Raw genomic sequence first — 24,613 nt, forward strand, 5'->3', positions numbered from 1 at the left:
ACTGAGTGGGCCTGGCAGAACCCAAACTGAGTCAGTGAGCAGGTTATTGCTTCTGATTCCATTCTTTTTCAGAGCTATAGTTCTTTAATGTCCATATAAAAAGGCTCAGTTAGCCAACCATCTGACTTGTCTCTCTCTCTCATGTTTAAACATAGGATTATGGTTCTCCTTCACTGCTTTCAGAATCTCATTGAGGTCATCTTGTGTGATAAAAGAAATCTCATTTTTTTTACATTCTGTCTGTTGTATGGCTTCCCACCTAGCACAAGCGTTGTTCAATACCTTCTGAGCCGGAACCACAGCATCTTCATTTTGATGTTTTATTTTCCACTTTGGGACTCAAATCTGTCCTCAAAGTTCCACCCTAACAGCATCTGCTGCTGCATTCTGTTCTGATGCATGTGGCTTTAGGGTGTGCAGACAAATTTAATTGAGACAGATCCAGTTTGGCACAAGCTGGTTTTAACTCTTTGGTGTCAATTTCAGGTTTTATTGTCTGTTTGCCCTCAGAAGCCTGAGCTTTGATTCTTTGGACACATCTTTAGTCAAAACAGTACTTTCTGCAACAGAATTACAAATACCTTCTCCTTCTTCTTCCAAGTTCACAAAGTATCAACCTCCTTGTAATGGTTAAATCGGTGCTTCCAGGGGTAGTAGGAATAATCTGCAATAGTAATCTCCAACCACGCACCACACTACTTGGATGTGAGGTTGGAGACGGGCCGGGCCCAGCGCTCCTCATGGAGGCTGGATGCAGTCCTCTTTGCTGACAAGGCGTTTTGCGAAAGAATGTCACAAGCCTTCAAAGGGTATGTAACCTGCAACCAGAATGGGGAAGTCTAACCCTCCACATTCTGGGGTGGTACTGAAGGCAGTGATAAAATGGGAAAAAAATAATAGCACATCAGGTACTCAGGGACAGGAAGGAGAGGGCGGCTAGGCAATAGCTGATCGACTCCATATTGTATATGGATCGATGTACTCCATGTCCCTGCCGTGTAACTACTATCGGAGAGGTAAAAGCTACAAATGGAATTTGAACTGCTCTCCTCGGGGAAAGCAGTGCACCAATTCCGCCAGACATGGGGACCTTTTACAAACATGGAGACAAGGCCAGCGTCTACTTGCTTACCAGCTGAGAAAACAGGCAGCCATGAGCGAGATAGCACAGATGAAGGACAGGAATGGTAAGCTAGTCACAGCACCAGGCAAGAGCAATGAGGTCTTCGCGGCCTTCTACCGGGAACTGTACACCTCCGAGCCACAGGAGGGGGACTCGAAGATGAAACGGTTTCTCGATGGGCTGAACATACCAGCTATGGGGGAAGAAAAGAGCCAAGGACTGGAAGCTCCACTAGAACTGTGGGCAGGAGATTCAAAAGCCTGAGAACAAACTCTAATAGGTTCAAAAACAGCTTCTTCTCCGCTGTTACCAGACTCCTGAATGATCGTCTTCAGGACTGAACTGACCTCTCCACAACACATCTTCGCGACTGAATAGTACTACACTCTGTATGCTTCACCCGATATCTGTGTCAATGTATTTACATTGTGTATTTATCGTATGTCCTATGGTTTTTTTCATGTATGGAACGATCTGTCTGGGCTGTACGCAGAACAATACTTTTCACTGTACCTTAGTACACGCGACAAATCAAATCCAGATCCAGAAAGTCATGGAGAGCATCAACTCCATGCAGTTGGGGGAGGCACCAGGACAGACAGATTCCCGGTGACTTCTACAAAAGATTTGCAGCAGCACTGGCCCTGCACCTGCATGAGCTGTTCAATGACTCGCTGTCGAGAGGGACCCTGCCGCCCATGCTGGCACAGGCCTCGATATCGCTGATGCCTAAAAAAGGCAAAGACCCGACAGAATGCGGGTCACACAGACCTATCTCACTCCTAATCACTGATGTCAAAGTCCTGGCGAAGGCCCTGGCGAGGCGACTGGAGAGCTCCGTGCCGGAGGTAGTTGTGGAAGATCAGATGGGATTTGTCAAGGGCAGACAACTAACGGCGAACATCAGACACCTGCTGAACATAACTATGATCCTACCCTGGGGGGGACACCAGAAGTGATCATCTTCCCAGATGCAGAGGAGGCCTTTGACAGAGTCAAATGTAGGTACTGGAATAGTTTGGGTTTGGACTAGGGTACACCTCCATGTGTGAAGCTACTGTACAGCACTCCTCTGGCGAGCATACGGATAAACACCACCAGCTCTGAATACTTCTGGCTGCACGGAGGCACAAGTCAGGAATGCCTTTTATCCCCACTGCTATTTCCATTTCCCCTGGCAATCGAGCCACAGGCTATCTCCCTCAGATCAGCGAAGGGGTGGAGAGGCGTCCAGAGGGGAGACAGGGAGCATCGCGTCTCACTCGATGCGGATGGTCTACTCCTGTACATATCAAACCCCCTTGCCAGCGTGGAAGGAATAATGGAACCCCTAAGGGAGTTTGGAGCCTTCGCAGGTAACAAACATAACCTGAGCAGGAATGAAATTTTCCCCGTGGACCACCCGGCAGGAATCAGAGCTGGTAGACTGGCTTTCAAGTTGGCCCAAAGCAAATTCCGATACCTGGGGATCCAGATAGCCGCCAAATGGACACGGATCCATAAGTGGAACCTATCGAGTCTGGAAGAAGAGGTAAAGAGTGACCTGCGGAGGTGGGAAAGTGGGGAGAGTGGTGGGGCGAGTGCAGACAATCAAAATGAATGTACAGCCAAGATTCCTCTTCCTATTCAGATCCCTTCCGATCTTCATCCCCGATGCTTTTTTCACCAAAGTAGACAAATTAATTATGGCGTTTGTGTGGGAGGTAAGACCCAAGGATATGTGAAACCGTCCTACAAAGAAGTAGGAATTTGGATGGGGCCTGGCCCTTCTGAACCTCACATTCTATCACTGGGTGGCTAACGCAGAAAGGGTACGGGGGCGAATCAAAGAGTTGGAGGCGGAAAGGGTGAGAACTGAGGAGACCTCCTACACAGGGCCACTCCTCCGAGCACTTGCCATGGCCCCAATCCCATTTACCCCAACCAAGTACTCAAGAGGCCTGGTGGTGGTGGCCAAGCTGAGGACATTGAATCAACTCTGGTACCACTACAATCTGGGTGCAAATATAGCCCCCACCTGCAAAAAACCATAAATTTGCCGGCAGGTCAGAATGGCCGAGCAGTCTAAGGCGCTGCGTTCAGGTCGCAGTCTCCCCTGGAGGTGTGGGTTCAATCCCACTTCTGACAAATCTATTTATGCGGTGTTTGCACATTTGCCCCCAACAACCCAAAGATGTGCAGGCGAGATGGATTGGCCATGCTAAATTGCCCTTAATTGGAAAAAATGAATTGGGTACTCTAAATTTAGATTAAAAAAAACATTAATTCACCCCTGCAATGGTGGACGCTTCCTTTAAAAGGTGGGGACAGGATGAAGGGGTACCGATGGTAGGGGACCTATATGTAGATAGCAGACTCTGGGGGAACTAACAGATAAGCTCCAGCTCCCGAAAGGGAATAAGTTCTGATACATGCAACTAAGGGGCCATTGGGATGATGTTTCTCATGGTGGGTTGGGTGCGGGGTATGGAGGGGAAGGGCCGGAGATGCGGTTTGCAGTGGAGGAGTGGTGATGGAGCAAGTCGGATGGGTGGGATGGTGTTTTTTTGGGAAGGCCTTGTGGGTGGGAGGGGAACTGCGGTGGTTAGTCCGGGGCGGTGTGTGTGTGTGTGTGTGTTGGGGGGGGGGCACATGGCATTTATGGAGGATGAGTTGGTCATAGACAGGATGGATGGCCATCTTCTGTGGGCCTGATTCAGAATGGGGATGGGGAACGGAGATTAAAGGTGATGATGGCGGACTCTAGAGGGGAGGGGAGACAGAAGCCTGCAGTGAAAATTGTGATATGGAATGTCCGTGGGCTAAACGGGCCAGTTAAATGGTCCCAGCTGTTTGTGCACTTGAAGAATTTGAGCGCAGAGGTCATTTTCTTGCAGGAGACACATCTCTGGGTGACAGATCAGATGATGTTGAGGAAGGGATGGGTGGGGTAAGTGTTCCACTCTGGATTTAACTCGAAGTCTAGGGCAGTTGCTATATTGTTGAGCAAGAAAACAGGGTTTACAGGGGCTAGGAAAGTGCGGGACCTGGTGGGGAGGTTTGTGACAGTGATTGGGGTGCTATGGGGACTCCGGTGGTGTCAGTGAGTGTGTATGTGCTGAATTGTGGCGATGCCGGATTCATGAAGAGGGTATTGGACTGTCACCAGCTGATTATTGGGGGGGGGGGGAGGAGTTCAATTGTGTGTTGGAGCAGAGGGTGGATAGGTCGAGCCCTAAGTCAATGGGGAGGTCGAGAATGGAGCGAGAACTGGCAGGGTTTATGGAGAGGATGGGGGTGGTGCATCTGTGGAGGTTTGGGCACCGGAGGGAGGGAATATTCCTTCTTCTCACTTGTGTATAAGGTTTATTCCCGCACGAGTATAGGGTTAATTCCAGGATTGATTTTTTTTGTGGTGTGCCGGGCGATGTTGATAAGGGGATCTTATTGAAACTTACAGAATACTGAGAGGCCTAGACTGTGTGAACGTAGAGAGGCTGTTTCCCCTAGTAGGAAAAATTAGAACCCAAGGGCACAACCTCAGACTAATCTCTCCATTGGTTGGAGTCATACCTGGCACAAAGGAAGATGGTTGTGGTGGTTGGAGATAAATCATCTCAGCTCCAGGACATCACTGCAGGGTAGTATCCTAAGCCCAACCATCTTCAGCTTCTTCATCAATGACTTCCCTTCCATCATTTTTTCTTTTAATTTAGAGTACCCAATTATTTTTTGTTTTCCAATTAAGGGGCAATTTAGCATGGCCAATCCACCTAACCTGCACATCTTTGGGTTGTGGGGGTGAAACCCACGCAGACATGGGGAGAATGTGCAAACTCCACACGGACAGTGACCCAGGGCCGGGATTCGAACCCGGGTCCTCAGCGCCGCAGCCCCAGTGCTATCCACTGCGCCACATGCCACCCTCCCTTCCATCATAAGGTCAGAAGTGGGGATGTTTATGGATGGCTGCACAATGTTCAGCACCATTCGTGACTCTTCTGATCATGAAGCAGTCCATGTCCAAATGCAGAAATACCTGGACAATATCCAGGCTTGGGCTGACAAGTGGCAAGTTACATTCACGCCACATAAGTGCCAGGCAATGACCATCTCCCACAAGAAAGGATCTACCACCACCTCTTGACACTCAATGGCATTACCATCACGGAATCCCCCGCAATCAACATTCTAGGGATTACCATTGATCAGAAACTGAACTGGACTAGCCATATTAATACTGTGGCTATCAGGGCAGGTCAAAGGCTAGGAATCCTACGGTGAGTAACTCACCTCCTGACCCCCCAAAGCCTGTCCATCGTCTACAAAGCACAAGTCAGGAATGTAATGGAATACTGTCCACTTGCCTATATGAGTGCAGCTCCAACAACACTCAAGAAGCTTGACACCATCCAGGATAAAGCAGCCCGCTTGATTACTTCCCCTTCCACACACATTCAAACACTCAACCACCGATGAACAGTGACAACCATGTCTACAAGATGCACTGTAGTAACTCACCAAGATTCCTTAGGCAGCACCTTTCAAACCCACAACCACCACCATCTAGAAGGGCAAGAGCAGCAGATACCTGGAAACCCCACCATCTGGAGGTTCCCCTCCAAGTTGCTCACCACCCTGACTTGGAAATATATCGCCGTTCCTTTAATGTCGCTGGGGCAACATCCTGGAGCTCCCTCCCTAACAGCAGAGTGGACTGCAGCGGTTGAATAAGGCAACTCAGCACCACCTCCTGAAGGGCAACTAGGGATGGGCAATAAATGTTGGCCTAACCAGTGACGCCCACATCCCGTAAATTAATTTACAAACTGAGATGAGAAGGGATTTCTTGAGCCAGATGGTGGTAAATCTGTGGAACTCTTTGCTGCAGAAGGCTGTGGAGGCCAAATCACTGAGTGCCTTTAAGACAGAGATAGATAGGCCCCTGACTAATAAGGGAATCAGGGATTATAAGGAGCAGGCATGAGAATGAGGATGAGCAAAATATCAGCCATGATTGAATGGCGGAGGAGACTCGATGGGCTGAATAGCCTAATTCTGCTCCTTTGCATTGCCGATTGAGCTTTTGGCGATGGCACTACGGGCCTCGGTTGAGTGGCGGGCGATTGTGAGGGGGCAGAGAGCACCGGGTGTCATTGTACACCAATGACTTGTTATTGTTCGTGTCGGACCCGTTGGAAAGCATGGACAGAATCATGGGCTTGCTGGAGAGGTTTGGGCTTTTTCGGGTTATAAATTGAATGTAGGAAAAACTGAGGTATTTCCGGTGAATACTGCGGAATGGGGGTGAACCTGGGGGCTCTGTCGTTTTAGGTTGCAAGGGAGCAGTTTTGGTACCTTGGAATCCAGGTAAAGTATGAGTGGACCACAGTGCATGGCTGATGCCTGACGGGGTTGGTGGAGGAGAACAAGGGGGACCTTAAAATTTGGGATATGCTGCACCTGACATTGGCAGGGAGGGTGCAGGTGGTGAAGATGAACGTACTGCCAAGATGTGTTTCAGTCCCTCCTGATTTTTCTCCCCAAGGCCTTTTTCCGGAGGGTGGATGTGCTAATTTCAGAATTTGTGTGAGCAGGGAAGCTTCGAGGGCGAAGAACGCTTTGCTGCAAAGGCAGAGGCGGGAAGGGGGGGTTGGCACTCCCGAACTTGATGCGTTACTATTGGACAGCGAATGTGGATAAGGTGAGACAATAGTGGGAGGGGGAGGGGGCAGACTGGGTCAAGTTGGAGGTGGAGTCTTGTAAGGATATGAGTCTGAGAGCACTGATGAAGGCCCATTGCCGCTCACTCCGAGCAAATATACGAGGGGTCTGGTAGTAGAATCGTCTATAAAAATCTGGAATCAGCTGAGGAGTCACTTTAAGATGGGTCACAAGTCGGTGTTAATGACACCATAGGTTCAAGCCAGAGCGGAGGATGGATTAGAGGCAGTGGAGGGAGGAGGGGTTGGGGTGGGTCAGACACATGTTTTCGGAGGGGAGGTTCACTGAGCTAGAGGAGAGCTGCGGGAGAGGATTGAGTTACCAAGGGGGAGTGAGTTTAGGTATTGGCAGGTGCGGGACTTTGCACGTGAGGACCTACCTTTATTCCCTCAGGTACTGGAATATACGCTTCTAGAGAAATAGCTGCTCCCGGATGAGGTGGGAGATGGCAGCATTGGAGATATATATGGGTTGTTGGGAGAGCAGTGCAAGGCAGTAGTGAAAAGGATCAAGTGGAAGTGGGAGGAGGAGTTGGGGAGGGTGATAGGATGGGGAATTTGGTGTGAGGCAATGCGGCACGTGAACTCATCCTCCTCCTGCACAAGAATGAGTTTGATACAATTTAAGGTCGTGCACAGCGTCCACATGATTCGGGCTCGGATGAGTGGGTTTTTTCGGGGGGTAGCAGTCGAGTGTGAGAAGTGTGGGAGGGGGCTCTGCGAGTCATGCTCGTATGTTCTGGGGGTGTGAAAAGTTGGAGAACTTTTGGGAGCTGGTGTTCGGGACCCTATCAAGGATTGTAAAGGTTGAGGTGAAGCCAGACCCTGTGGTGGCAATCTTTGGGGTGTCGCAGGGGAAGGAGACCTATGTTGTGGCCTTCGCCTCTCTGTTTATCCGGTGACGGATACTTTTGAATTGGAGGTCAGCTACACCACCGGGGGTCGTGGCATGGCTAAGGAGTCTGTACGAATTTCTCAGGTTGGAGAAAATGAAATTTGCCTTCAGGGGGTCAGAGGAGGGCTTTGAGGTACGGTGGAGGCTGTTCATGGCTATATTTCAGGAGCTGTTTGTCGTGCGGGGGGGAGCGAGGGTGGGGGGGTTTAAAAGGGGAAATATATACAAACTCTATACTTTGGTTGGATGTTAAGCTTTTGTTATTTTGTTGAACATGTTTTAAATAAAATATCTTTCCAAAAAATTAAATATCCCATACTCAAAATGTGGATGTTACCCTTGACCAAAAGCTGAACTGAACCAACCATATAAATACTGTGGCTAGAAGAGCAGGTGAGAAGCTTGGAATTTTGTGTAGAATAGGTCATCTCCTGACTCCCCAAAGCCCATCTACCATCTATAAGACATAAGTCAGGAGTGTGATGGAATACTCACCACTTGCCTGGATAGCTGCAGCTCCAACAACACCCAAGGAAACCGTCCAAGACAATGCAATCCACTTGATTGGCATCCCATTGACCACTTTCAACATTCATTGCCTCAACCACCGAGAAACCGTGGCAGCAGCATGTACATCCACCAGATGCACTTCAGCAAGGCTCACCAAGGCTCCTTTGGCAGGATCTTCCAAATCCACAACCTCCACCACCTAGAAGTACAAAGGCAGCAGATGCATAGGAACATTACCACCTGCAAGATTCCCTCCAAGTCACATACCATCCTGACTCGGAACGATACCGCTCTTCCTTACATTCGCTGGGTCAAAATCCTGGTATTCCCTTCCTAACAGCACTGTGGGTGTGTGTACAACACTTGGACCTCAGTGCTTCATTAAGGCAGCTCACCACAACCTTGTCAAGGGCAATTAGGGATGGGCAATAAATGCTGGCCTAGCCAGCAATGTTCACGTCCCATAAAGAAATTGAAGAATGATTGTAACCTTGTAGCAGTTTTCTCAAATAATATAAAATCCATTTCAACTCCTCACTGAATTTAGGTACTTGACAGATATTCAAATCATACACAGGAGTTAAATCTGAATCATTGCTATTCCCACTTAATCATGTTATCAAAACCTTTCTGTATCCAGTTTAAATTCTCAAGCTTCCCTCTCTCTGCCTTTCTCTTTTTCTTACCCTTGCAATTCTAATTTACACATTTCCCTTTCTTTTGCTCTTTTTTAAGTTCAATCTTTTGTTTTTCCATTTACTTTTCTAATTTAAACTGTTTAATCTACAACTGAATCCCAGCTAACTCAATCTGTGGTTTATCTGGATTCGCCTTTTTTCCCTATAAAATTCAGATGTTCAGCTAATATTTCAACTGTTTCTGCTTTCTGAGCACTCTATTTCTAACTTTTCAGCCACTGCTTTTAAATTAACCTTTTTTAACTGTGCATGGTACTCACAGATAAGTCTTCTCTTTTGAATAAAGCTTCAGCAATAGACATAGCCATTTTAACTTCTCAATAAATTCACCAAAAATCATTGTGAAATCTTGTTCATTTAAACTCTAGCCAAACCCAGTGTACTTGTCTCAACCTGTAGATTTGAAATCGCGGATGATTCCTCAATTTGTCGTGACTTCTCCAGATCCTAATTTTTAAAAATAAATTTGAACTTCCAGTTAATAGCTGAAAGGATTTAGTAGCAAGATTTCACGTTTTAAGACTCACTATCAAAATACATTATTGTTGTAGGAATTTATATCTTTGCCCACATTCTCCTTTTTTTACTTTTAGCACAACCAAAAAAAACACCTCACAGACACACTTACACTGTCCTTTAAGTAGACATTCAATTTTCCCAGAACCAATTCAAGGTCATTCTTCACTCCCAAGTATTTACATCTGTTCTTTTTCTTCCTCAGCATGGGAAATTTTAATCTCAGAACTGTCTTTCACAGTGAGGTATTTTCCCCAAAGATTCCTTCTCTAAACAAGCAATTTGAATTTTCCAGCCTCGTTTTCACTCCTCATGAATTTAGTCTTTTCAGTCCGAGTAAGTCTGCTCACCTAAAGCGTCCTGCTTCCTACAGCTGCTCTCCTTATCCCAGATCATGACAGACTAAGCTTGGGTGTGGGTTTCCCCTCTGAAAGCCCCTCTTCATGGCTATGGGCTTTGTATCCAGGTGGAAAAGCTGATAGTTTTTTGACTTGAAAGCTGCGGAATCTGGTAGGAAAACACATCAAATCTTATGGCGCTGCCCTAATTACTTTTGCACTCGGATGTTTTGCACTGTATTCTGTGACATGGCAGACCTCATGGTGCGAAGTCCACTCTCCTATCCAGGTGCCATATTGAGAAGGTACCCAATATTGAAGAAAGACGGTGGACCTCCTGAAAATGGAGATAGATCTCCAGAAACATTCTGAAGGTGGAAGATGAACCCCTCCAGGAAACCAAATTTGGAAGGGAGCAATGGATCAATGTTCACAACACTTCCCCCACCAGTACCAAGGCTTGCCCGGGAAGCTAATGATCCTACCAGTAGACTAAATTCTGAAGGAAGCTTCATCAGCAGAGTCCACACAAGGAATCCTAGTCAGAGACCCAAAGCCAAAAGGAAGTTCCGTTCTCCGAATCTTCCAACTCAACATTGAGGAGCCGTCGGTAGCCAAGCGAAGCCTCATTAAAGTTCTTGCTGCTCAACACTCCATTGATATAATTTGCCTGCAAGAAACTCACGTGAGAACAGAAGAAGCAGGCTGCTATTGCACACAAGGCTACGACCGCCTGTGCTACCACCTTCATGCCAAACATTGCCATGCTGCCTATGTCCGAACTCACATTGCTCAAGCAAATCGCCTAGCAGCAACTTTCTCTGACACCCCAGCGGTTGGTGGATTCCATATAGCCAATTTATACAAGCCCCCAAGCACCAGCTGGGTGCAGCAAATCTTGGCCACCCTCCCCACCCAGCCATCTATGTGGTGGACTTTACCAGCCACCATTCAGACTGGGATACTGAGAACTGGTGAAGCGCTTGCAGAGTGGGCAACCAGAAATGATCTGACATTTATACACCATCCAAAACAGCGAGGAACATTTCATTCAGCTAGATGGCGTAGGGATTACTCTCCCGACCTGTACAGGGTCGGTTCATTTAATGGGAGTCCCATCTTGCACAGAGCCTTGTCTTAAATGACTTCCCGCACAGCCAACACCGTCCTTCAGGTTTCAGTAGTCAACAGACCCAAGAAGATGCGAAGGACCTTCCGGAAAGCCACCTGGACAAGATACAGTGAAAGCCAGCTGGACAAGATACAGTGAAACCTCAGAATGCAGCATCTCCATAATCAAAACATACATAGAACATAGAACATACAGTGCAGAAGGAGGCCATTCGGCCCATTGAGTCTGCACTGACCCACTTAAGCCCTCACTTCCACCCTATCCCCGTAACCCAATAACCCCTCCTAACCTTTATGGTCACTAAGGGTAATTTATCATGGCCAATCCACCTAACCTGCGCATCTTTGGACTGTGGGAGGAAACCGGAGCACCCGGAGGAAACCCACGCAGACACAGGGAGAACGTGCAGACTCCGCACAGACAGTGACCCAGCGGGGAATTGAATCTGGGGCCCTGGCGTTGTGAAGTCACAGTGCTATCCACTTGTGCTACCATGCTGCCCTATACAATCGAAGTTGATGAAGCATACAACCGTCTCTGCGGTGCCACCTATAAAGCAGCCTGAATGGCAATTCCCTGGCAACCCATCTATATTCCATGCTGAGGAAGGGAGAGCTGCCTCCTCGGGGCATATGAAGCATCAGGAGACGCAGAAGTAGGAGACCATCTGATCGGGTTCCTCAGTGCCACGCGCTTCACCAAGTGGGAGGAAACTGTAGCAGAACTAAACTTCATACACTCCAGCTGGAAGTGTTGGAGCCTAATCCGTCACCTTGGAGCAGCCCAAAAGCCACCCACTTAAAACTTCCCCTCATTTACTCCCAACCCCACTTGAAACTTCCCCTCATTTACTCCCAACCATGTTTCCACTGCTTGCCATAGCTAAGGTACCCTGGACAAAAACACCAAAAGAAACACCCAGAGTCAACCCTGCACACCACCAGCAACACAGAGAAGACATGAGCCCTGTCCCCTTTGAGGTTGCAGAACAAAAGAAGATCCTACAGGCTTGAAGTGTGGCAAGGCAGAAGGATATGACAATGTCGCCCCAGAATTTACGAAACACCCAGGTCCCTGAGCTCTTTCCTGGCTGACCCGATTTTACACAATGGGCATACGTTCCAAAACCATTCAAAAGAAATGGCAGCCAGCAAAACCTAGGCCCACCCTAGGTACGACTCCCGATGTTTGTCTGAAAAAAGCCTACCACAAAGGACTCTTCTGCAAATTCCACCTGAACAAATGAATGGGAATCATTGGACATGACAAACAAATACCTGGTCTCAACCCCAACCCAACAGCTGCCTAGTATCCCCCCCCCCCCCCCCCCCCCCCCCCCCACCCCCCGCCCGCTGTGGTGTTCTAAGATCCAGGGTTGCGGGCAGCCTTCACCTCTAACTTCGGAGGCAGCCCCAGGCATTGTTCAGGTGAGTCCTGACATCTGTACACCACGTTGTTCCAAATGTGCTTTGCATCAGCGTGTTGCGTGTTCTCCCACGGGCGCTGCAGAGAATCTGGCATGGGGTGGGGGGGAAGGACTGATTTCTCTCCTAACTTGTCGGCGGGGGCTTGGGAGAGTTTCACTCTAACCCTTGCCCTTAGGCAGGAAAACAGTGATTTAAAAACTGTACCAGCTGCACCTGGAGTTGCTTGGTCTAATTCTTCATTAAAACATTCAGGTACTGAAATATACTTGCTGTTCAAGGCATAATTTATTAATTTTGGCAGTTACCTTTCACTAACCAAGATACGGAAGATTATGTTCAGGAAATGAGCCTTCACTGTTTTTGTTTTCTATGTGATTTACCTAGATTTAGATAGTATACAAATAAAGTTCAAAACTCCCTCTAGCCTACAGTGTTGCAACTTACATTGCTCAAATTTTACTTCCTGCACTGTACATTACTGCCAGTGTTGTTATTGACCATGATTCTGGAAACAGTGTTGCAGTTCATTTTATTCAACAAAGTGGATATTAATACTAATAGAGCAACACCATGCGTATTTACAGTGCTTTCTCACTTTGCTAGTGTATTAGTGGTACATTAGGGAGGAATATGATTCTTCTGTGCCAGCCTACTAGCTTGGAATAAGAAAGGAAGAGTGGGAATGAGATACCTGAAAAAAAAATCAGTTCATGCAAATTTCTGTGATATAACCCCGCAGATAATAAACAAGATTTTTAGATGCCCGCAACAATTTACAATTGAATAGGTGAATTTTTGTTTTGAATGTTTGCTGTATTCTGACATGCAGCCTTCAAACTGCAAAGAGTTGTATAAATCTTTATGCTATTTAAAGGTTTCCTGATACTCTTAATTTCTATTGATCTGTTACAGAAGCCCAATGGTGCAGTTCATCCATTGCATCAAAAGTGCAAATTTTCTTCGTTTGCACAGAAGTTCTGGATTGGGACAACCTTTGGTATTTTTGTTCCCTTCCGAGAGAGGAAGTGCAGAATTTGTTTCTAACAGGCGACACTCAGATATTCAATCACTGCCTCCTCCGGTTGGTAATATCATGGCTTCAGGACAGCAGCCACCATCTAGACCATCTTTCCATCCACAAACGTACCACAATTTTTTGGTTTTGGACTTTGAAGCAACTTGCGATAAACAATTGATAAAGCCTCAGGTATTTTTGTACAATAAATCTTCTGCTCATACTTTTATCCTAGAAGTTTCTCACCAATTCTAAACAATGTTTTTATGAGCCATATAATAATTATCTTGGACCACGATGTCCTGTTGATCTAGGATTCTGAACACAGGAGTTAATTTAGACTTGTATGTCCAATTTGTAGGAGTGTACTTTTATAGCCTTGGAGTCAAAGTGATGAAGAATTTGAGGAAGCAATAATGATCTGCTTCTAAATGTCTTTTTCATGCTTCATAAATATATAATTTTAATATTTAATTGCAATAGTGACATCTAGTGACAGATAATCAACACTGCAATTATTTTTCATTAATTTGAATTTTCCAACCTTGGATCATTTTTGTTGTGTCTCATAGAATATTATTTGGCCATTGTACACCTGAACATAAGGTTAAGTCTTGCACCGACAAAGGATGTCTTGTGTAATCTGACTATGGAGAGCCATAACTTCTGACATAGCTGAGAGTTGCAGTGCATCCATATACCACTTGAGACTGACAACTCCCTTACTGAAATATTGTTTCCACAGATTTATTTTGAAATAGCTCACTTTCAAGCATAGGCCATGACCTTTGGATCTATTTTTCTGGCAAGGTGAAATAATTTTCATGGTCCACATTATCTAAATCCTTAAAATTGCTAAAAATAAACCCTTTCAGCTTTCAAGTGAGGACATGCCCAATTTACATAATCAAATCAATGTTCCTCGTCCATAGGTGCTAAAGCCAATAGTTGTGTCCACACTATTCTGGCTGAAATCAGCTAACTTGACACAGATTGGAAATTATTAATTGGGAATTGGGAAGTAATTGAGGTTTAGGAAATAAATTAAGTATGCTCAAGACAACTCTAGAAATTTTAGCAAACTGGATTTATGAATGTTTTTTTAAAATAATATTTTATTGAGGCATTTATATATATGTACACATCAACCACAACCATAAAACAAAACAAACAAACAGGACTGCAAATAATCAAAACAACTAAAATACCTAACACTCCTTCATCCCGCCTGCCGCTCCCCAGCTCCAGTACCTCTTTCTTTAACCTCCCCCCACCTTACCCATCCCCACCCCCACTGCTGACAACTTGGGCGGGATTCTCTCAGCCCAGGCAGGGCCGGAGAATCCCGCCACCGGCACGAATCGCGCCACGCCACCGGTCGGGGGTCGCTCTACGTGGCTGGCCCACCGATTCCCGGCCCGGGATGGGCCGAGCTGCAGTCGTATAAACGCTGAGTCCCGCCGGCGCCGTCCACACCTGCTCTCAGCCGGCGGGAACTCGGCGTGGAAGGGTCGGGGGCGGCCTGTGGGGGGGGGTCCGACCCCGGGGGGGCCTCTGATGTGGCCAGCGATCGGAGCCCACCGATCGGTGGGCCAGACTCTCTGGCTGGGGGCTTCCTTCTTCAGTGCCAGCCCCTATAGTCCTGCGCCATGTTGCGTCGGGGCCGGCGCGTTGAAGGAAGCCACTGCGCGTGTTGCCGCCGGTACCACTGCGCATGCGTGGATCCCGTGGCGCCCAGTTGACGCCGGGATCAGCAGCTGGAGTGGCGTGAACTGCTCCAGTGCCATGCTAGCCTCCTGTAGGGGCCAGAATTGCTGATCCTGAGGCCGTGTTGACGCCATCGAGAAACGGGACGGCGTTTCCAATGGCATCAACACTTAGCCTCAGGGTCACAGAATCCCACCCCTTAACTGTTTTCAAAGAAGTCGATGAACTGCTGCCATCTCTGGGAAAACCCCTCCACAGACCCTCTGAAGGCGAATTTTATCTTCTGTAGCCTGAGGAACCCTGCCAGGTTTGTCATCCAAACACCCGGTTTCGGCAGCCCCGAGTCCCGCCATTCCAATAAGATCCGGGCTACCAGGGAGGCAAAGGCCAAATCATCGGCCGATTTATGAATGTTGTTAATTAATCTGGAATGGCTTTAAAAGACCTTAAAGGAACCACCGTATGTACTTTGTGTCATAATATTTTTATCTAATTTGAAACATCACAAGTAGCAGTCAGTTGGTAGGCCAGCCCTTCTAGTTTATAACCTTTACCGTTACTAAGACACCAATTGCAAGTCCTGCTACTCAATGGCTAATTTGAGGGAATAAAAAGAGATATAGGCATTTTGCTAAAGTTACTGATAAATTATTTGGTTAAACTTTATTTTCCAACATGCTATGACCATTATAATGAGAAATTATTTTGGCATCATGGCTTCTTTCTGTTTTCAATTTAAAAAGAACTCGATTCTTAATAATGTTCTTGGGGAGTATATGAAATTATCAGTTCCTTTTGTCTTCCCAAGACTCCAGTGGGTGAAGTGAGAGTGGGAGATTTAGCCTCAGCCCTCTGCTTATGCCTCTGAGCAGGCCAGAAGGAATTGTGTGACAATAGCTAGAAGACAATTCTGGCTTTAATTCTGATACGAAGAATTTGACTGTGTCACCTCAAGATACAATGAAACAATGCCCAAAAGCAATTATGTGCTCTTCTGTTATACAAAGGGTTAGGAATAAACATTTATTTTATTAAAAAATCACATGCACTTTCTATCACTTATATTAAAAGTTACTGATTATCAAATCAATATTTTAAATAAAAGGAAACGTCATTCATAATGCAGTCAGCAATGATTTGAGCAGTCTAATACCATACAGATGTTTTTTTTCCAACCCAAAATATTACACATGATGAAATCCCCATTTAAATTTAATCCTGCACCTGTTATGAAAATGTAAGACAATTCATTCTGTACTGTATCATTCTTAACCAAAATCTAAAGGAAAGGAATAAAGTATAACATTATTTCTAATGTGAGGACTTCTCTTCTAATTGCCTTAAATCCCTTTAGACATCACGGTCCTGGACATCAGGCATCAAGTCTCATCTGTCAAAGTGTAAATCAGCAATTAAAACACAAACACCAAAATGTCAAAGATGACCTAAAGCACAACAGGGCTGACAAACAAGTCTGGACAAATCAGTGGATAATTTATAAGCATTGCACTAAAATCTAATTATTTGGCAATTCTTATTTGCAGTTAGCTTGCACTGTGTAATAAATTTATCATGCCATAAATTATTTAGAAAAGGCTATTGTGTAAATCAAAACATAAGTAAATATTGAAAAACAAGTTCCCATACACCCATTTTACTTGTGTTATAATTTGTTACCAGAGGGTGGTGAGACGTATTTTGTATTGTTTCTTAAAATAGATTTCACTATAAAGTTTATATGTTACTCCCATCAGATTCAAAATCTCAGCCAGGTCATCTGGGAGAGTTTTGCAAGGCACTTTTTCTCCCCTAGTATTGGGAATCAGATCATTGCAAGTAATCATTGATTATTCTAGATGACTTGTAAGGTATATTGTATCTGCCAGTCTGGTTACTTGAATGATGTATCAAGCCTAGTAACAATAGTGCACAAGTGAAAGCCAAAATATCGACAAAAAATATTAACAGCCTACACAAGAAAAGGTAGAAATTGCTATATTTTATACACAATAATGCCTCCTGGTTTGTGCTTCCAGGCAGTGACATTTCAGGGTTGAAACATTAATAAACAATTTGAATTTCATTGTTATGACATACAATTTATCTCAACTTTTCCATTTGCTGCAGCCTTGTGGCATCCTTCCATAATTGTTCTATTCTATATGGCCACAGACTACTGAAAAGAACATATGAGCATAAGAACTAGGAGCAGGATTAGGCAATTGAACCTGCTCTGCCATTCAATATGACCATGGCTGATCTCATCTCGGCCTCAACTCCACTTTCCTGCCTATTCTCCATAACCCTTCAACCCATTACTAATTAAAAACCTGGCAATAAGAACTAGGAGCAGGATTGAAAATTCAGCCTTTCGAGCCTGCTCCGCCAAAAGGTTTGGTAACTCAGTTTGTTTTAAGTGCCAGCTCTCTGTTACATGCTAATAAAGAAATTATTGTACTGCCCTCATCAAATTGCTTCAGGAGCATTGGAAGGTAAATCATGGTTAAAGTACTCTGGTCAGAATTTCTCTGATCCTTGTTATATTGAAGTTATAAACTTCCCCATGCTGTATTTAAGGTAATGAAGAGATTACAAAATAATCAATTATGGACTTACAAGCATACAAAATGGACAGGATGGAAAGACCACCTGCCCCACACTATGATGACTAGAGCATCAAGACTAGACACTGCTATACCCAGCTCCCCCTCCCAGCCTCACAATCTATCATGATACGTGGTCTAATTCTGTATCCTGGAGAAAATGGCTTAAGTAAAACTGTCGGACAGTTTCATAGTCTGGTTTGCTAGTCACCTGAAATGGCAGACCGTAAATGTTAAAATGTCATTACATATGTCGTTGTACTACCATTGATTCAACCATGCACAGTGATAACGGGTTTCGATGTACGATCAGTTAAATGGCCACAAGTTATTCAAGTTGGTTGAAACTGATTCAGAATCCAATATAAAAGGTTCCTGATCATTGATTTCATTCTTAGTATAATGGATCATTAGATACAGACTGTAGCTCCACCTAACCTGTCTCAGTAATGTGTCTTAACTCTAACCACAGAAGGTCACCCATACTGTACCACTATTATGCGAGTGGGACTGTCAAATTAGTGGTTAGTTTTATGCTGTGAACATGTGTCCATTGGGTATTGCTCTTAAATTCAGAACGTATACTTGCATCAGTAGGACTTTGAATTTGAACCCAATTCAGGAATTCAAAGGACAGCCTGAAATCCCATTGCATCATGTCAGCCCCAACAGATATTGTTCTGTAAGCTGTAAGGAAATAAATTGTATATTATTATTTGATAAACTTGAAATGGTAGTGACACAATCAATAATTTTCTTGTATATAGGAGATGTATTATGCTGACATTGGTGCTGAACCAATCAAATTAAAACCGTGATTTGAAAATAAATTTAAATTTTCCTCATTTTTAAACAATAATTGACTAATTATCAAAAATTATTTTGTTATTTTTAGATAATTGAAACCTCTCAGCTAGATTACAACCCCATAATCACTCTGCCCCATTATTATCTGCATAGCTTAAGACCTTTGCTTCAGGGGAAACATCTTTACTGAAACTATTCTTGAGAATTCCTCCTACATACCAGAATTGATGTGCATTAGCACATGAGTTCTGCGCTTCAGGAATGAGTTAAGCGGATACCGTCTGATTGTGGACTTTATTGTCTTTAGGGAACAAATTAGTGCTTTTGTGAATCATTCTAAAATTCATTCTTAAAATTACATTCACATCAGTTTATTCGACTTTGAAAGTTCTCTCCCTTTCTGGATGCAACAAGTTTCCAGGTGAACTTAATGGAAGAGTTGTTATTTGGGTTTTTATTCCCTACTCACCGTAAACTGTTCAGTAGCATATTTGTTTCTAGAATTGTTCCAGAATTTTTGTGCTACCTACCACTTGGAAGTAAATAAGTGGCTGAGCTCTCCTGATTGCTGATTGTGTAAATCAGATACTAACAGACATACAGCCCTCAAATTTTAAGCTCAATTCCAGTTCTTAGCCAGGACAGTAATAGGCACATTACAATTGACCTTCATGACCCTTGACTTATGGAGGGAAAAATCAAAGGTCAGTGGAAACCATGCATCATATCAACATGACAGTCGGAGTGGGGGGAAGGAATAATGAGAAGTTTAGGAAGTAATGGAAGGTGAAGGGATAGCAGCCACATTGAGAGTGAGAGGTTGAGGGGAAAAATAGGGATATGAAAAGAGATGAGAAGAAACGAACCAATTTTCCAGATGGCTACCCAGTGCCTCCACATAAAAGGAAAGAGAGAGGAGCCACAAAGGTTAGCATTCTTCTTGACTCCACGATAAAACTATGGTCCTGCTGTCGGCCACCGCTCACTACACACTGTTTTTTCAATCTCTTACCACCTCGACCTAGTTACTGTTTCCTCTTACCCCTGCCTGCCTCTTTCTCTCAATTTCTGCATTCCACATCTTCCAATTGCTTATTCCTTTCTCACTGACCCCTTTCCCACAACCTAAAGTCCATGCAGTGACCAGAAATTCAATTGACCTAGCATGTGTCTGCAGCTTTCTGGCATGACCTATGACTCCCGAGGCTCAATGGATTTTGGGACTACCCATTCAAATGCATTGATAATTTCCTGTACCCAATTCACACTGGCTTGCCCATTTTCTGTTCCCTATCTCCCAACCAATTACCAATCCATGTTACAAGGTTATCTCCAATTCATTACTTTTCAGTTTTCCTAATAATTTCTGTGCAAAAATGCCTTTAGGAAGTCCATATCGTCAATGTCCATAGATACTCTCTTATGTACCACATTAGCGACCTCCTCAAAAATGTCAACTGGATTATTCAAACATCACATAGCTTTCACAAATGCAGGCTGACTCTTTGATCAGCTGACACTTGCTCAAGAGCTTAGTCACTGTTCCTGATGATACACTCTACACAACTGCTGTTCACCTGACAGATAAGTAGTTTCCTGGTTTCTCCTTTCCTTGCTTCTTAAATAATGGATTAATATTTGTAATATTCAAATCCAATATCACAGTTTCAGAATCTAAAGAGTTTTGGAAAATTATGACTCAAACCTACAGTTTCTGTACCAATTTATTTTAACAACTTAGCGTGGAATCATGGGTGGAATCTACCAGATCCTGGAGGTTTGTCTAATCTCTGTCCATTATTTTCTTTATTTCCATTTTCCAACTTCTTAGATGCACTGATTTCTTTTTACATTCTGAAGACTAACTTTTAATTTGAAATTCTATGTCAAGCATGGTGTCACAACATTTTAAAGGTGTCACATGTGCAAAGACTCAATACATTAACCCTATTTATTTCTCCAGAGATTCGGCAAGACCTACTGAGTATTTACAGCATTTTCTTTTTTTTAAACTTTTTTCTTTTTGTTTTGAAGGTTCACTTATATTGCTGGTAACCTACCAACTCAAAACGAAGTTTCACCATTATCAAGTCAGGGCATCTAGAGTTGGACATTAAATAAAAATAGCCTTGCCAGAATCCCCCACCTAAGAACAAATAATTTTTAAGGGCAAGCAATTTGCATATGTAACACTTTAAAATGTTATAAATTCATGCTTGACATAAAATTTCTGATTTGCGGTTTGCTATGAAAATGGTTTAAATAAATAAATTTAACTGGGCACAAACATTTAAAAAATCAGTATTGTTAAAAATGATTGCAATAATCATGTATCTATCAATTTAATGTATTTAAGACCTTGGAACATGAATCTAACAAACGTTGTACTTTATGCAGATATCCAAGAGAGAAGAAATTAACCTTTTTGTTTACTATATTTCTCATTTTTTTCCACCCCTGCATCACATGCCCCAGGAAATTATCGAATTCCCAATCCTAAAACTACATGGAAGGACACTGGAAATTGAATCCGTGTTCCATACATATGTGCAACCAATTGTGCATTCGGAGCTTACGCCTTTTTGTACAGAGGTAAGGATTTAATAAAATAGCCAGTATCCCTGTACTTTTCACACAATCTACCTATATTAGTACAAAAATGACATGTGGAAATATTTTATATTAACATTATTTATTTATATATATATATATATATATATATATATTTGCCTGACCAATATTCAATATAATATTTAATACAAAATAGATATTGACTTTGTACCATTTAGTTTGAGGTGGAGGAGGAAAACACAATTTCACATTTTATTTTAAGTGAAAGGTTCAAAAAGCAAAGTTATTGCTGAGAAGCTGCTTGGGAGTACCACATATGTTCGGGGTGTTTGCAGAGGTAATGTAAATGATCTTAGATGTTGGTTTAGTGATTTCTGGTCGTGATGTGTTAATTGCTATAGTGACCCTTGGTTTTGGAATAAAATAAGTTTAGTTCACCTCGTAGGACTTTTGCTTTAACTGTTTGACCAGTTGATTTGTGTGAATCAATTGAACATCACCCCTCTGGAGGCTGTCGTTTAGCTGATAAATAATTATGTTGGAGAATTGATACAGTGACCTCCAAAGGGGTTAACTAGAGATGCAGTAAATTGCTGCATTCTGCAATCTTTGTGATTTATCACTTTTTTTCATTTGACATTCATTTTTAAACTAGAATACAGAGACCCTCCCTTGTTGAATGCCAGAAACTGGTAATTAGCTTTTAACGGTCACACGTAAACATTGAGGTAAAGTTCCCACTTTGGGCGCAATCTAAATGGGTGGGGCTTCATACTGTCAAATTAGGATTCAATCCAGCATAAAAGATCATGGGGCATAAGTGGTTTGGGCTTTAATTCCCCTATTTGTTAAAACAGTACTAGAGTCTGAACACAAAAATAAGCCAAAATCACCCTCAAAGGTTATTGCAAGCACATGATTCTTTTGATAAGGATCACTCATATATCTAGAATTGGACCTATTAGGATAAATTTTGAAAAGGCTCGATAATGCAAGAATTGCAATGTACAATGAACCTGTCACAATGTAGGCAGCACACAAATTTCATGCCGCCTCCTAATTTAAATTATAGTAGCATGCAGCCCAGCGTTACACACACACTGCTAAATGGCTGCATGTCACATCAGGGGGCCCAAGTTTGTTTGAAGCTAGCATCACTTAAAGCTGGCCTATGTGACTTAAAGCCAATCAGCAGCTCTTAAAGTGAAGATGCATTCTGGCTGCAGCAGGTGCCAGAACTGTTTGTGGAAGAATCACACAGCAGGAAGAAAATTGAAAATGGGGCATCAGGGCTGATTCTGATGCAGTACTGAACGCCTTGGTGCAGGAAGTGGACAAAAGGAAAGAGGTCCTCTTCTCACAGGGTGCAGATGGCTATTGTTGTCAATGCGCCAATGTTCCAAGGGCCTGAATGCAGCGCCAAATTATGGGCGGCACGGTAGCACAGTGGTAAGCACTATTGCTTCACAGCACCAGGGACCCGAGTTCGATTCCCGGCTCGGGTCACTGTCCGTGCGGAGTCTGCACGTTCTCCCTGTGTCTGCGTGAGTTTCCTCTGGGTGCTCTGGTTTCCTCCCACAAGTCCCGAAAGGCGTCAGGTAAGTTGGACATTCTGAATTCTCCCTCAGTGTACCCGAACAGGTGCCGTAGTGTGGCGACAGGAGATTTTCACAGTAACTTCATTGCAATGCCAATGTATGCCTACTTGTGATACTAATAAAGATTATTATAAATAAGTTTAATCACCTCCCACAAGTGGTTAAGACCAGTGGTTGAATCTTTAAATCTCATATCCTTACAAATGAACAATTACTAGCCTCACATATCGGTCCATTGACCATATCCCCTTCACTGAAATACTAACAGTAATTATCAAGCAGAACCAATATTTTACATTCATGGCCTCACCCTGATACAATCGCATCCACATCCCTGAGCTTACACACGCCGCCAGGTTTTCAAGCATGACAACTACATGACCCAAACATATCTTACTACACCACCTTGCAGGGCAAGCTGAGCTACAACTGCAGCAGCAGTACCTGCTGAATGCCTTAACCCCGTGGAGGAGGGTGCTGGAGCAAGACATTGATAATGAAGGAACGCTATCACAGCCATCAACTCAGATACTGGTACAACATGACTTAGAGGTTATCATAGAGGGGGGAACCTGAAGATGATGAGCACCAGGTATAAGTGGCCTGCAGCTTGGGCAGAGGGAAAAAGTAGTGCTTTTGTTAGCTCCCAGAGAGGCGAGGTCTGTTGCAGCGATTCAGATTAAACCTTGAAGAGTCAGTGTGCAGAAACAGGCTGATTGGCTTGTGCAATAAAATGCTTGATGTGATGGCAGGCCAATCACAAAACCTGCTGTCACAGTTGAAGAGCATAGAAGAATTTGGTACCAGCTTGACACAGAACTTTGCAGAGTGCTTGGTTCTTATGCTTTGCAGTTCAGGATGGTGAGCAGCTCCATGAGAGCACTTGCAGGCCTGACCACAATGGATCATCTAATGGTCAATTTCCTTTGTACGACAAACTCAGTTTCCTTTGTACTACAAGCAGGAGCCAGCTAGTATCTGAGTGCTGGAGTGGACGCTCAGACTAGAATTTTGTAATCTCAGTTTGTGTGTAAGCACAGCGTGCTGGCGTGCAAGCTCAGACTGCTGCCACTGTGGCTGAAGATACCAGGATCTTGTAGGGTGTCGGAGCACTCCTCCAATACAGATTACTGGGTTAATGAACTACTGCCCTGGAGGAGTGGCAGTGGTTCTCTGGAGAAGAAACTTGCAGTCCTCTCTTGCCTTCCCATCACTGCCACTCTGCCAGCACCCCTGCTGTTGCTAGTCAACCAGTCAACCATACTGCTGCTGCCCATGCAGCCCAAAAGTGGTCCAAAGTCACATCTAGGCTCAGAGCTGCTGGAGGGTGTCCACCTGAATACTTCCCTCACTGAATGTAAGCAGCCTTCCACCTTCCATACTCCAACCACAGGGCAGCTGCATAGGAGCCCTCGGCCAGGCGAAGGCTTCTGCAAAACACACTAATGGAATGCATGAAGGCGATTCATTGATTTTTAAAAATGGGATTAGGGTTGTGTTCAATGGCATCAGAGAAGGCAAGCACAGACAGCCTGGCCTGAAAGGGTATATATTGGTTGTCTCCTTCCTCCTCCTCCTCAGCTGCTTGCCATATATCTGGTGGCAAGGACTGTGCTTTTGTGATGTCGAGATTATGTAGGATGCAGCAGGACTGTGGCACAGTGCCCAAAACATAAATGTTGTTTCAGCAAGTTATTGGTGTGAGTAATGTTCTGAGTGGCAGCATGGCCTTTGTCAAATGCATGCTGCCCACGTATGATTCTCACAATATTTTGCGTCCAATCCTCTGTTTGCACTCGTGGCAAACATGGGTGCAAAATCAAGGCTTTTGTGACTGCTGCCAGGAAACTTGGCATGCACCTACGTGATGTGCAAAGAATGGTTTCATATCAACTGTACATTCAGGGTTTGGAAGCTCTTTATGGTTACAGTGCACCGTTACATTTAGATGCAGTGTCTGCAAAGCCATGT

At 44.2% G+C, this 24,613-nt stretch overlaps 1 protein-coding gene and 1 long non-coding RNA gene across 4 annotated transcripts in view; one reads left to right on the forward strand and one right to left on the reverse strand.

Annotated features, from left to right (window-relative positions):
• Positions 1-24,613, forward strand: part of LOC140426248 (ERI1 exoribonuclease 3-like) — a 632,563-nt gene that overhangs the window by 22,745 nt on the left and 585,205 nt on the right. For all 3 annotated transcript variants that reach the window (XM_072510772.1, XM_072510770.1, XM_072510771.1), the window contains exons 2-3: positions 13,254-13,548; positions 20,949-21,065. In XM_072510772.1, the coding sequence (XP_072366873.1) occupies positions 13,261-13,548; positions 20,949-21,065 (405 nt within the window). In that variant the 5' untranslated portion in view covers positions 13,254-13,260. The remainder of the gene's footprint in view (positions 1-13,253; positions 13,549-20,948; positions 21,066-24,613) is intronic.
• Positions 18,268-24,613, reverse strand: part of LOC140426249 (uncharacterized) — a 125,161-nt gene continuing 118,815 nt past the window's right edge. The window contains exon 4 of the long non-coding RNA XR_011948168.1: positions 18,268-18,353. This is a non-coding gene — a long non-coding RNA (uncharacterized lncRNA). The remainder of the gene's footprint in view (positions 18,354-24,613) is intronic.

This window comes from Scyliorhinus torazame, chromosome 7 (assembly GCF_047496885.1).
Source record: "Scyliorhinus torazame isolate Kashiwa2021f chromosome 7, sScyTor2.1, whole genome shotgun sequence".
Classification (NCBI taxonomy): domain Eukaryota; kingdom Metazoa; phylum Chordata; class Chondrichthyes; order Carcharhiniformes; family Scyliorhinidae; genus Scyliorhinus; species Scyliorhinus torazame.